This window comes from Panthera pardus, unplaced genomic scaffold, assembly GCF_024362965.1.
Source record: "Panthera pardus isolate Hobbes unplaced genomic scaffold, ASM2436296v1 HiC_scaffold_6, whole genome shotgun sequence".
Classification (NCBI taxonomy): domain Eukaryota; kingdom Metazoa; phylum Chordata; class Mammalia; order Carnivora; family Felidae; genus Panthera; species Panthera pardus.
Window position 1 is genome coordinate 81,059,264 of NW_026526991.1, and position 14,989 is coordinate 81,074,252.

The 14,989-nt window shown below is 35.8% G+C and overlaps 1 protein-coding gene across 11 annotated transcripts in view; it reads right to left on the minus strand.

The window, feature by feature from the left end:
- BMAL2 (basic helix-loop-helix ARNT like 2) overlaps window positions 1-14,989 on the minus strand; it is a 122,881-nt gene that overhangs the window by 72,313 nt on the left and 35,579 nt on the right. For 7 of the 11 annotated variants that reach the window (XM_019452290.2, XM_019452294.2, XM_019452293.2 and 4 more), the window contains exon 2: window positions 8,034-8,180. In XM_019452290.2, the coding sequence (XP_019307835.2) occupies window positions 8,034-8,180 (147 nt within the window). Of the gene's footprint in view, window positions 1-6,442; window positions 6,543-6,940; window positions 7,017-8,033; window positions 8,185-14,989 lie in introns of those variants that run through there. The other 4 variants (XM_019452292.2, XM_019452295.2, XM_019452298.2 and 1 more) reach the window with 3 other exon arrangements.

Consider the following 14,989-nt stretch of genomic DNA (forward strand, 5'->3'; position numbering starts at 1 on the left):
TCGCGGTCTGTGAGTTCGAGCCCCGCGTCAGGCTCTGGGCTGATGGCTCGGAGCCTGGAGCCTGTTTCCGATTCTGTGTCTCCCTCTCTCTCTGCCCCTCCCCCGTTCATGCTCTGTCTCTCTCTGTCCCAAAAATAAAAATAAAAAACGTTGAAAAAAAAAAAATTTAAAAAAAAAAGAATGTGTTTGAACTCAAATGACCATCAACTTAAAAAGAGTGCTATTACTTAGGATGTTATATATGAACCCCATGGTACCACAAACCCCAAAACTACAATAGACATGAAAAAAGAAAAAGAAAGCCAAACATGATGCTACAGAAACTCATCAATCACAAAGAAAGACAGCAAGAGAAAGAACTACAGAGAAGAACTACAAAAACAACCAGAGAAAAAAATGGCAATAAGTATATACCTACCAATAATCAGTTTAAAAAAAAATTTTTTTTAATGTTTATTTACTTTTGAGACAGAGAGAGACAGTGGATGAACGGGGGAGGGTCAGAGAGAGAGAGAGGGAGACACAGAATCTGAAACAGGCTCCAGGCTCTGAGCTGTCAGCACAGAGACCGACGTGGGGCTTGAACTCACGAGCCGTGAGATCATGACCTGAGCCGAAGTCGGACACTTAACGGACTGAGTCACCCAGGCGCCCCTACCAATAATCAGTTTAAATGTAAATAGCCTAAATACTGTAATCAAAAGACATAGGGTGGCAGAATGGATAAAAAAACAAATGCTGTCTACAAGAGACTCACCTCAGACCCCAAAACACATATAGACTGAAAGTAAAAGGATAGAAAAAATATTCCATGCAAATGGAAGTGGGGGGGGGGGGGGGAAGTCCAGGGTAGCAATACTTCTATCAGACAAAATAGACTTTAAAATGAAGACTGTAACAAGAGTCAAAGAAGGCCACTACATACTGATAAAGGGCTTAATCCAATAAGAGGATATGTTGTAAATACCCACACAACCAACATAGGAGCGCCTAAATAAAGCAAATATCAATGGGTAGATCATCCAGGCAGAAAAACAACAAGGAAACACTGGCTTTGAACAACACATTAGACCAGATGGACTTAACAGATATACACAGAACATTCCATCTAAAAATAACAGTATACACATTGTTTTTAAGTGTGCATGAAACATTCTGCAGAGCAGATCACATGTTAGGCCATAAAAACAAAAGTCTCAATAAATTTCAGAAGACTGAAATCCATACCATGCATGTTTTCAACCACAACAGTATGCAACTAGAAATCAATCATTAAAAAACAAACAAACACACAAACACATGGAGGCTAAAGAACACACTGCTAAACAACCAATGGGTCAATAAAGAAATCAAAGGGAAAATTTTTAAACACACAGAGAAAAATGAAAATACAATAGTCCAAAACCTTTGGGACACAGCAAAAACAGTTCTAGGAGGAAAATATAGAGCAATACAAGCCGATCTCAAAAAACAAAAACAAAACAAAAAGAGAAAAAAAGAGAAAGCAAGCTCAAAAAAGAAAATCTAACCTTATGCTTAAAAGAACTGGAAAAAGAGAAACAAAGCTCAAGGTGAGTAGAAGGAAGGAATTAGAAGGAAGTTGAGTAGAAGGAAGGAAGAATAAAGACCAGAGCAAAAACAAATGATAGAGAGACTAAGAAAAAAATAGAAAAAAAAATCAATAAAACTAAGAGCTGGTTGTTTGAAAAGATAAACAAAATTGATAAACCCTGAGGCAGACTCATCAAGAAAAAAAAAAGAGAAAGGACCCAAATAAAATCAGAAGCAAAAGAGGAAAAATAAGATCATAGAAATACAGAAGGATTATAAGAAAACACTACAAAAAATTATATAGCAAAAATTATTGGACAAGCTAAAAGAAATGGATAAATTCCTAGAAATGTACAATCTCCTAAAACCAAATCAGGAAGAAAGAACATGTGAACATACCAACTACTAGTAATGAAATTGAATTGGTAATCAAAAATGACCAAAAAATAAAAGTTAAAGACCTGATGGATTCACAGGTGAATTCTACTAAACATTTAAAGAAGAGTTAATACCTATTCTCAATCTATTCTAAACAGAAAAAGGGAAGCTTCCAAATATATTCTGCTAGGCCAGCATTACCCTGATACCAAAACCAGACACACACACGCACACACACCCACACACAAACCCCTACAAGCCAATATCTCAATATCTCTGATGAATATAGATCCAAAAATTCTCAACAAAGTATTAGCAAACTACATTCCACAGTACATTAAAAGGGACCACTCACCACGATCTAGTGGGATTTATTCCAAGAATGCAAGGATGATTCATTATTTATAAATCAATCAACATGATGAACCATATCAACAACACTAAGGATAAAAATCATATGATCTCAATAGATGCAGTAAAAGCATCTGACAAAATTCAACATCCATTCATGATGAAAACTCTCAACGAAGTGGGTTTAGAGGGAACACACCTCAACATAATACAGGCCATATATGAAAACCCACAGCCATCATCATACTCAGTGGTAAAGAACTGAGAGATTTTCCTCTACAATCAGGAACAAAACAAAGATGTCCACTCACCATTGTTATTCAACTAGAAGTCCTAACCATAGCAATCAGACTAGAAAGAGAAATAAGAGGCAATCATATCGATAAGGAAGAAGTGAAACTGTCACTATTTACAGATGACTTGACATAACATACAAAACCATAAAGGCTCCATCAAAAAACTATTAAAACTAATAAATTTAGGGGCGCCTGTGTGGCTCAGTTGGTTGGACAACCAACTTTGGCTCAGGTCATGATCTTGCACTTTGTGAGTTCGAGCCCTGTGTCAGGCTCTGTGCTGACAGCTCAGAGCCTGGAGCCTGCTTCAGATTCTGTGTCTCCCCCTCTCTCTACCTCCCCTGCTCACACTCTGTGTCTCTCTGTCTCTCAATAATAAATGTTTAAAAAAAAAACTAATAAATTCAGTAAATTTGCAGTATACAAAATATACCAAAATCTGCTACAGTTTTATACACTAATAACAAACTAGCAGAAAGAGATTTTAAGTGAACAACCCCATTTAAAATTGCACCAAAAAGACTAAAATATCTAGGAATACACTTAACCAAGGAGGTGAAAGACCTGTACTCTGAAAACTATAAGGCACTGATGAAAGAAATTACAGATGACAGAAATAAATGGAAAGATATTCCATGTTCATGGAATGGAAGAATTTATATTGTTAAAATGTCCATGCTACCCAAAGCAATCTAAAGATTCAGTACAATCCGTCTCAAAGTACCAAAAGCATTTTTCACAGAACTTGCACAATCCTAAAATTTGTATGAAACAACAAAAGACCCTGATTTCAAGATATACTACAAAGCTATAATAATTAAAACAGCATGGTACTGGCACAAAAACAGACACATAGATCAATGGGACCAAATAGAGAGCCTGGAAATAAACCCACCATTATATGGTCAATTAATCTATGACAAATTAGGCAAGATTAGGCAATAGGGAAAAGAGAGTATCTTCAACAAATGGTTCTGAGAAAACTGGACCTCTCTAACACCATTCAGAAAAATAAACTCAAAATGGATTAAAGACCTATATGTGAAACTTGAAACCATAAAAATTCTATAAGAGAACATAGGCAGTGATTTCTCTGACATTGGCTGTAACAATATTGTTCTAGACATATCTCCTAAGACAAAGGAAACAAAAACAAGAATAAACTATTGGGCTACATCAAAATAAAAAGCTTTAGTGCAGCAAAGGAAACCAACAATATAACAAGGCAACTTACTACACGGGAGGAGATATTTGCAAATGACTATCTAATAAGGGGTTAATATCCAAAATATATAAGGTATTTATACAACTCAACACCCAAAAAGCAAACAATCTGATTTAAAAATGGGCGAAGATCTGAATAGGCAGTTTTCCAAAGACATACAGATGGCCAACAGACACATAAAAAAAGCTAATCACTAATCATCAGGAAAATGCAAATCAAAACCACAATAAGATACCACTTTCCATCTGTCAGAATGACTAAAATTAAAAAGGTAAGAAATAACAAAAGTGTTGGCAAGGATGTAGAGAAAATATCATGCACTATGGTGGGAATGTAAATTGGTATAGCCACTGTGGAAAGCAGTATGGAAGTTCCTCAAAAAATTTATAACAGAAATAACATATAATCCAATAACTCCACTACTAGGTATTTACCCAATAAGACCAAAGCACTAATTCAAAAAGATACATGCAGCCTTATGTTCACTGCAACATTATTTACAATAGCCAAGATATGGAAGCAACCTAAGTGTCCATCAATAGAGAAGTGGATAAAGAAGTGGTACACACACACACATTAGAATATTACACCACCAAATAAAAGATGAGGTCATTTGCAACAACATGGATGAAGCTAGAGGGTATTTTGCTAAGTGAACTAAGTCAGACCAAGAGAAAGACAAATATCATATGATTTCACTCATGGGGCACCTAAAAAACAAAACAAATGAATAAAAAAAAAGTAGAATCAGACTTATAAATACAGAGAATTAATGGTTGCCAGAGGGAAGGATGGGCAAAATGGGTGAAGGGGTGTAGGAGATACGGACTTACACTTATAAAATGAGTAAGTCATAGGAATAAGTGGCACAGCATAGGGAATATTGTCAATGATATCGTAATAGGGATGTATGGTGACAGACTGTAGCTATGTGATAAGCACACCATAATGCATAGAGAAGTTGACTATGTTGTGCATCTGATACTAATGTAACATTGTGTGTCAATTATACTTAAATTTAAAAAATGGTACAAAGGTGTGGTATATACATACAATGGAATATTATTCAGCCATAAAAAGAAATGAATGAAATTCTGATATATGCTGTAACACACATGAAATTTGAAAATTTAATGCCCATAAGAGACTCTTAAAAACTGAGAACAAACTGAGGGTTGACGGGGGGTGGGAGGGAGGGGAAGGTGGGTGATGGGTATTGAGGAGGGCGCCTTTTGGGATGAGCACTGGGTGTTGTATGGAAACCAATTTGACAATAAATTTCATATATTGAAAAAAAAAAAAGAAAATGTAATGCCCAGTGAAATAAGCCAGATACAAAAGGACAAACATTGCATGACTCTACTTATATAAGATATCTAGAATAGGCAAAATCATAGAACTAGAAAATAGGCTAGAGGTTACCAGGGACTGAGGGAAACGAGGTATGGAGTATCATTATTTAATGAGCACAGAGTTTGACTGGGGCAATAACAAAGTTTTGGAAATAGGCAGTAGTAATAATGTAACAATGCAAAACACCGTGAACATAATTAATGCCGCTGAATTGTATAGTTAAAAATGGTTGAAATGGCAATTTTTATGTTATATATGTTTTACTAAATAAAAAACGTACCAAGGCCAACAATTTTTTTAAATGTAATTTGATCAAGTCCTCTCATCCTTAAAATCCTTCTGTTTTCCTGACTTGCATGCAAGATAATTTCTGTACTCTTTGGTTCAACAGATCTCTTTACCCAGTCCACGTGCATCCCTCAAGTCTCATAGCTCACCCACCTCTGTGTACGCCCTCTGCTTTATTGTGCAAACCACATCTCCTGATTAAAAGAGTGTTATTTCATATTTCGTGCCCTGTGCTTCTGAACAGTTCTTCCTTCTATGTAAAATACCTCCTTTACTCCTGCAGAGAATGGCTCACCTCCATTCATTTACAACTTAGCTTAAGTCAACCTCTGCAGGAAGCTGTCCTTCCCTACTGATCCCAATCTCATTTAAATGCCCAATTGTCTTTGTTGCCAAAGAACCCATGGTGTATGTTATGACAGTTATCATGTGTAATAGTTATCTGTACCTTTCTAATTTGTACACATTTCTTTTGTCTAATCTGTATTTCTTCCTCCCAGTCTACTGGGTGTCACATAGTAGGTACTCAAGAAATTGTAATGACTACATTCCAGGGAGTCTTCATCCATGACCATTTTAGAGAACCAGCTCTCCAAGAGTGCTGCAAAAATGGTAAACATTCTCATACATTCTTTGTTTAAAAATACCAAGAGTGCTGCAAAAATGGTAAACATTCTCATACATTCTTTGTTTAAAAATACCCAATATTCTGAGGCTCCACCAACGAAATCAACTTCATATCTACCGAACGGCTTTCACACCCTGAGTCTCTGGGAAAAATGCTACACAATTAGTATTTTGTAAAACCTATAAAGTACTTTGACATCCATCATTTCATCAGAGGAATGGAATATGGTGGAATGAAAGAAGGATTGGGGCAGAATGGAGAAGCTCTAAGGTAGATAATGAGCAAATCAGTGGGGTGTATACTCTCTTTCGACTCTCTTCCTCTTCACCTTCTTCAAGTAGGAATTATGTCAGGTTGAATTCCAGGACTTACCTGCTGCCACTGGTTGCTGATATTTATTTCTTTGTTGAAAGAAGATAGGTAAAAGGGTACTGAGAAAGCTTTTCCACCTCTTTTTTTTTTGTCATGATTCCTGACATGGAAGAAAGGAGGTCTTGGGTCACCTACCCATACATGTTGGGAAATGGACAGCATAATTATCCTCATGTGCTAGAAGTAAGCTACCCTATCCAATTGCAGAGAGACAGGAAACAGTGTAATGAAGAAACGACCACACTAACAATCAGGAATTCTAACTAGTTGTGTAATGTTAGGCAAGTCACTTGATATCTTTGACTCCTGATTTCTTCAGTTTCTAAAATGTGGGCAATTGGCTAATCTTTAGTGTTGTCTTCTGCCAAAAGATCACTATCTGTCAGTATTTTGCATGTTTCTGTTATTTCGCCTACCAATGACCCCATTTCCCCATTCATTCCCCTAACCACTGTAAGGTCTCATCCATGCCCCATATGTGACATAAAACTGTGTTACCTCTAGTGCTCACTGCTCTACTTCAACAGCCACAATCTTATTTGGATCCTAAGAAAGAACAATGGTGCTTATGATTCTGAAGAAAAAGAAAGAACATAAAACTTATAATCAATCACTTCTAGCTTGAGCTGAGTGGGGACTACAAACTGATCAGCAAACAATGCCAGACAGTTACTTGGTCAACTGCAGTTATTTTTTATGACTATTCACATTACTGGGAGAGTATAAGAGAATACAGACAACCTGTAGATAACTTTCAAGTCAATTAGAGGGGGGCTGGGAAGTACACTGGTACTTACATTTGAATAACACTGATTCTGCTGTCTTGGGAATTTTAGCTAAATTATAAAGTATATTGGGAAAAACAGGCTTAAAAAGAAATAGAATGTTTCATTATGTTCTCATCTTGTCACCCTACTCAAAAATTTTCCCTTCTTTCATGAAAAACTGTCATCAACTATCATATTTATGTAAAGTACCAGCCTAAAATGGAGTACTCTAGATTGCAATATTTACCTTGCCTTATCAATTTCACCATACAAACCCTAGCTTTGGGGAGTTCATTAAAGAATATTTGGGGGCTGTGAGCTGTATTAATGCAACAAAAGAAACAAGGAGATAGAAAGTATCCTCAACATTGGCTTTATTATCTATTTGGCTTAATAAACATGGAAAACAAGAGTTTTATATGATTTAACTGACCACAGATAACCAAGGGCTGGTTATTATATAAATGATGAGTAAGGCAAGAAGCAATGTGGTAATTATTATTTTAAGTGCATGCAGGAAGATGTTCTCTTCATAGTTAAGCAATTCAAATAGGAAGGTAAGTATCTTGATATGACCATAAATGTTAAACAAATTAACCTTATGTTCCTATATCTTTCAAATTCCAGCTGACTCCCCCAGATATCTACTACGCTTCAGAATTCGATGGAAAAGTTCCAGATCAGACAGTAACAGAGGAAGCAATTGGGTGGAGAAATAATTGTCCCCATCCGTATGTCACCATGTAAACTGAAAATCATCAGTGATTTGCAAAGTAATCTTTTTCTTTTTTCCTTAGAATCAAAGATTTCATAAATTCACTTACTGGGATGGGTCTGAATCACTTCCTTTTCGTTTTCTTGGGAGCTCTGTCACATGTGGGCTGAGGGATCCGATAGCTGTTGGTTTTGTCCATGGGCTTACATAACTGGAAACCATGGGAGCAATGCACTCGTTCTTTTCTATCAGCATTCTATCTATGACAGATAAAGCACAATAGGACATCTATCTTTAACATTAACTTCCACTTTATACATATCCCTATCACATTTTAAATGGCTTTACTATCTTGTTATTTTAAAGATATCACCTAAATAACAACATAACATAGAATTAAAGACAAATTACATACACTCAAATATTAGAAATGTATTTGTTAGTCCATATTTTAAAGCTTATTTTCCCCATTTAATTGTAAAAGAATTGTAGAAAGTATAGAAAACATAGAAAAGTAGAAAGGAAGGGGGAAAATCAAATGTCACCATTCTGCTATTGTTAGAATCTATGTTTGTTTTCACTGTCACAAATATGTATTATGGTACCAAAAACTTTTTATCTACTGGTTATTTTATTTGCATAGTATCCCAGAAATGAGTTAACAAGGTCAAGGGACATGAATATCTTTAACCCTAAGTTGCTAAATATGACAATAAAATCCTTTTTGTATAAAACGTGGCTTATCAGATGTTTAATAAAATATAAAAATCAAAATCACAGAAATAAAAATAACCTATAGTCCAAAAGTGGGCCTCCCTGAATAACTATAATTCCCTTACTAAAATATAACAAGTTTATATTTATATCTATAAGTTACAACATAGACTGAAAATGTGTAAGTAGTATTAACAAGGAGAATGCAATAACTCTACAATAGTGGCAGATTTTTTTTTTTTTATTTTTATTTTTTCAACGTTTTTTTATTTATTTTTGGGACAGAGAGAGACAGAGCATGAACGTGGGAGGGGCAGAGAGAGAGGGAGACACAGAATCGGAAACAGGCTCCAGGCTCCGAGCCATCAGCCCAGAGCCTGACGCCGGGCTCGAACTCACGGACCGCGAGATCGTGACCTGGCTGAAGTCGGACGCTTAGCCGACTGCGCCATCCAGGCGCCCCACTAGTGGCAGATTTTTAATACATCTCTAGCAGTAACCGATAGATCAAGCATTCAAAAACAATGATATTGAAAATTTAATCCACACAATAGGCAAGTTTGGTGTAATAGACATATACAGACCACTATCCCTAGGAGCTTCAAACCCATTGTTTGTTTTGGGTACACATGGAGCATTTATCAAAATTAACAATATACTGGACAAAAAGCAAGTCTCAACAATTTCAAAAGACTATCATACATCAAACATTTAGTGACTTGGTGTAATTATGCTAGACACCAGTAACAAAAAGATAACTAGACAATCCCTGTATCTTTAAAAATTAAAAAATATACCAATAACACCTTCAGATAAGGAAGAATTCAAATATAAAATTATAAAATGTAACTAAATAATAATAATAAAATATTATACATCAAAATACGTGGAGATAGTGAAAGCATTACTTAGAAGGAAATTTTAACCTTTATCTTAAGAAATTAGAAAAAGATATGTAAAATCCAAAGAACTAAAAGAAATACAATGCAAACAATTGCACATCAAAAAGCTACACATGGATTCTTCTAAAAGACTGTATCTCTAATAACTCTATGGCAAGATTTTTCAAGAAAGAAAGAGGACGTAAGTAAATATAAGTGAACATGGGTCATAATTTTAGATGGTCTGGAGATTTAAAAGACCATTTTTAAAAGATTTAAAAAGATTTAAAAGATTAAAAATCTCATGAACATTCTTTTCTTTGAAGTTTATTTTGAGAAAGAGAAAGGGCATGCACACACACACAGGGGAGGAGCACAGATACGGGGAGAGCAAGAGAATCCCAAACAGGCCCTACACTGTCAGTGTGCAACCCAACACAGGACTCGATCCCACAAACTATGAGAACGTGACCTGCGCCGAAATCAAAAGTCAGTCACGTAACCAACTGAGCCACCCAGATGCCCCTCATGAACAACATTCTAAATATTTGGAATTTTAGATAGAATGAAAAAATTCCTAGAGAATTTTAACCAACAAAAACTGAAGCTAAAAAAAACAAAGACCTGAATATCACTATATCTTTCTTACACAACTATTCCAATATACAGAAAAAGAAGGAATATATTGGCCCCCAACTCTTTTTTAGTGAGGATTTCATAATTTTAAAATTAAAAACCTGACAATGTGAGTACAATAAGAGAAAATTACAGGGTATCTCATTTATGGACAAATACAAAAAATCTTAATAAAATGTTAGCAAGATTCAGATATGTATAAAAAGAATCACCCAGGATGACCAAGATAGTTTTATTCCAGGAATACAAAACTGGTTTAATATTAATAAATCAATGAATATGATTAACCAGAACAACAGATTAATGGGAAAATGTGATTATCTCAATAGATATAGAAATATTAATGAAGAAATACTGAAGGCGTGTTCTTTAGAATCAGAAACAAGAACACCTTTTACTACTACTCCTTTTCAACACAATAGTAGAAGACTTGCCAGTGTAGTAGGGAAAGAAAAAGAAATACGAGGTTTAACAATTGGGAAGAGGGGCACCTGGGTGGCACAGTCGGTTAAGCGTCCGACTTCAGCCAGGTCACGACCTCGCGGTCCGTGAGTTCGAGCCCCGCGTCAGGCTCTGGGCTGATGGCTCGGAGCCTGGAGCCTGTTTCCGATTCTGTGTCTCCCTCTCTCTCTGCCCCTCCCCTGTTCATGCTCTGTCTCTCTCTGTCCCAAAAATAAATAAAAAACGTTGAAAAAAAAATTAAAAAAAAAAAAACAATTGGGAAGGAAGACAAATGTTTTTTGCTATTACTGATAAATCATATGACTGAGTATATAGAAAACAGAAAATAATCAACAGATAAATGATTAAAATTAGAAAGTGTAGGGGTGCCTGGGTGGCTCAGTCCGCTGAGCATCTGACTTTGGTTCAGGTCATGATCTCCCCATTCGTGAGTTCAAGCGTCGCGTCGGGCTCTGTGCTGACAGCTCAGAGCCTGGAGCCTGCTTCTAATTCTGTCTCCTGGTCTCTCTGCCCCTCCCTTGCTCCTGCTCTCTCGCTCTCGCGCTCTCTCTCTCTCTCTCTCTCTCAAATAAACATAAAACAAAATAAAAAAAAGAAAGTGTAGCAAGTTGGCTATCTATAAGATCAATATATAAAAATCAACTGCCTTTCTATTCACCAGTAATAAAAATATTATTTACAATAAGATACTTAAAAAGACACAATTTACAATAACCTCAAAAAATATACAGCACCTAAAGAAGAAATCTAATAAAAGTGTGTAAGATCTTTGGGGTGACTGGGTGGCTCAGTCAGTTCAAAATAAACAAAAAAGTAAGATCTGTATAAGGAAAATATAAAAATTTATTTAAAACAGTAAAAAACATCCATGTAAATGGGAAGATATGCCATTGGATTGGAGTCCTCCATATCACAAAGTTGTCAATTTTCCTAAAATAGATGTGTAATTGAATTCCTCTCAAAAGACTTTTTTTCTGGTAGAATTTCACAAACAATATAAAATGTATATGGAAGTGCAGTGGGTCATGAATAGACAAGGGAAGGTGGAAGGACTTGCTGTATCAAATATCAGGATATTAATAAAGCTATAGTAATTAAAGTATAGACAAACCAAAGGAAAAGTAGAGAGGGCCCAGACACGTATAAATGGACATCTGCTAAATGTCTGAGGTGGCATTTCAGGTCAATGTGGGGAAAACAGCTTTTTAGTAATTGGTCCTAGACCAAGTGGTTTTCTCTATGGAAAAGAATAAACCTGGACCCCCTACCTTATACCAAATATAAAACCCAATTCCAGCTGGAGTAAAGACCTAAATATAAAAGGTAAAAATGTAACAGAAAAGACTCTAAAGGAGAGACAGTATTTTATTGGTGGGGAAAGAACTTTCCAAAACATAAAAAGAAACACCAATAAAGACTGATCAATTCAATCTTCTTAAAATTAAGTTAATGTTGATCAAAAGATAACTATAAAGAAAATGAAACCACAAGCCACAAACTGAGAGAAGATATGTGTTACACATATAAACAACAAAGGGTTAATATCTAGACTGTCTAAAGAATGCCTTTGCATCAACAAGAAAAAGCAACAACACAGTAGAAAACTGGATAAAAGACTAACAAGCACTTCATAAAAGAATTCCAATTGTCAATACACAAATGGAAAGATAACTCAATCTCATTAGCAATTAGGAAGAGCCAGAGTAAACAGTGGTGATCTACCCATCCCATGGCTACGATGGAAAAGTTTGAGGACACCAGATGTAGGTGACGATGTGGAGCAATGAAAGGTTGATGCTTTGCTAAGTGGGGATGTAAATCGCTACAACCGCTTTGGAAGCCACTTTTGTTATTACCTAATAAATTGAATATTGCATATAACATATGATCCAGCATTCCAGGTCTAGGTACATAGTGAAACTCCATGCATATGAGGAGACACGTACAAGCACTGCTTGTAGCTGAATAACAAAAACAAAAACCTGAGAAAACTGGAAGCTAAATTTCCATTGACAGAAATATAAACTGTTTAGCTACTAAATGAAATACTAACAGCAGTAACAATGAATGAAGTACTGATATCAACATGGATGAATCTCAAAACTAGTAATGCTGGGCCAAAAAAAGTGACAGATAAAAAACCTATAGCATGTTTTTTTAAAAAAAAATTATATAAAGTTTAAAAATAGGTAAAACTAATTTTTTTTTTTTTTTTTTTTTTTAGCAATACCTACAGAGGTTGCCACACTATATAGAAAAGCAAAGGAACACTTAACACAAAAGTCAAAAGTCAGAATTCTCTTTGGGAGAAGAGAAGGTGCATCTGGATTCAATTACTGAAGGACACACAGGGGCATCTAAGGAATTTGTGTTCTATTTCTTAACCTGGGTGTGAGTTCAGATTTTTTTTTTAATTTCTTAAACTACATATATAATTTTTACAAACCTCTATAGGTTACAGTATATCTCACAATAAAGAAGTGGGGAGAGGGGCAACCTGGGTGGCTCAGTCAGCTGAATGTCTGACTTCAGCTCAGGTCATGATCTCATGGTCGTGTGAGTTCGAGTCCCACATCGGGCTTGCTGCTGCCGGCCTGTCAGCACAGAGCCCACTTTGAATCTTCTGTCCCCCTCTCTCTGCCCCTCCCCCCACTTGCGCTCTCTCAAAAATAAATAAACATTAAAAACAAAAAAACAAAAAAAGAAGTGGGGAGAATAATTTTATCAATGATTGTTGGCCACTTGGGAATTAAGTTTCTGATTTTTGGTCTTGCAAGACTTCTAGGCTTGGACTCTCTTAATGGGAACGATTCAGGATCACCAGATACACATGAGATTAATTATGATTTCAGCTACCAGACTTCAATCTGATGGACTTTGAATGGCAGAACACCATCTGTCTCCACAGAAAATGTGGTGAGTTTCTTACAATAAGTGACAAATCAAGGGAAAAAATTCACCAACTATGAACCATGGTTTATACCAGACCCTTCCATCCACCTCCAGCCTCCAACACACTCAAGCAAGCACACGGTTTCCCTCACATAAGTTCAAAACAAAAATAAAGATATTTTTGCCTCTCATTCTAGGAAACATGATCTTCATATTTCAATCCTACTGCCTTACTAACTTTTAAAATAAGAAATGGACCATCTTTAGACTGGCAGAATAATATTCTTCTTTTCACAAAATCAAAATCTAAACCACTGAGGGTCTTTAGTTGTATGTTCCCTAACGAGTGGGGGAGTACTGCCCCCTAATTAGCTATGTCCCATCAAATTTGGCTATGTCAGTAGAAGTGAATTCAAAACAGAGGGCTTTCATTAAACAAAAGGAAAATATGGGTTAGTGGGACTAATTAGTTCTGGATGAAAAGATCACACAGATTTTTGTTAAAAGGTGACTCACAATTTAAAGAGTGAAGATTTCATTTTTAACCTCCCAGTTTACTTTCAGCCTCTCATTTAGAAGATGAGACCATGCGTTGAGGAACTGAAAGTTAATTCTGCTTTTGTTGAACCCATTTTGAAGGTGTATCCTTCAATATTTTGATATTGTCTTTCCTCACCAAATTGTTACCTCTCAATGGCGAAGATAATATATGTTATTTTTTTCAAGAAAAATAACATTTATACATTTCTATAATACTATTTTCCTATTAAAAAATTTTTTTGCATATAGTTGACGATGTGACATTATAGGTGCACAACATAATAATTTAACATCTCTATACGTCATGCTATGCTCACCACAAGTGTCATTACCATCTGTCACCATACAATGCTATTACAATACCATTGACTATATCCCCTGTGTTGTACTTTTTATTTCTGTGACTTATTCATTCCATACCTGGAAGCCTGTACTCCCTACTCCTCTTCACCCATTTTGCCCATCCCCCCAACTGCCTCCTCTCTGGCACAGCCATCAGTTTGTTCACTGTATTTATAGGTTTATTTTTGTTTATTCATTTATTTTGTTTTTTAGGTCTGCATGAGTGAAATTGTATGGTATATATCTTTCTCAATCTATTTCACTTAGCATAATACCCTCTAGGTCCATCCATATTGTCACAAATGGGAAGATCTCATCCTTTTTTATGGCTGAGTAATATTTGTGTGTGTGTGTGTGTGTGTGTGTGTGTGTATTCACCACATCTTCCTTATCCATTCATCTATCAGTGGACACTTAGGTTGCTTCCATGTCTCGGCTATTGTAAATAATATTGCAGTAAACATAGGGGTGCATATATCTCTTTGATCAGTGTTTTCATTTTCTTTGGGTAAGGACCCAGTACTGGAATTATCGTATCAGATGATATTTCTGTTTTTAATTTTTTCAGGAACCTCCATACTGTTTTCCACAGTGATTG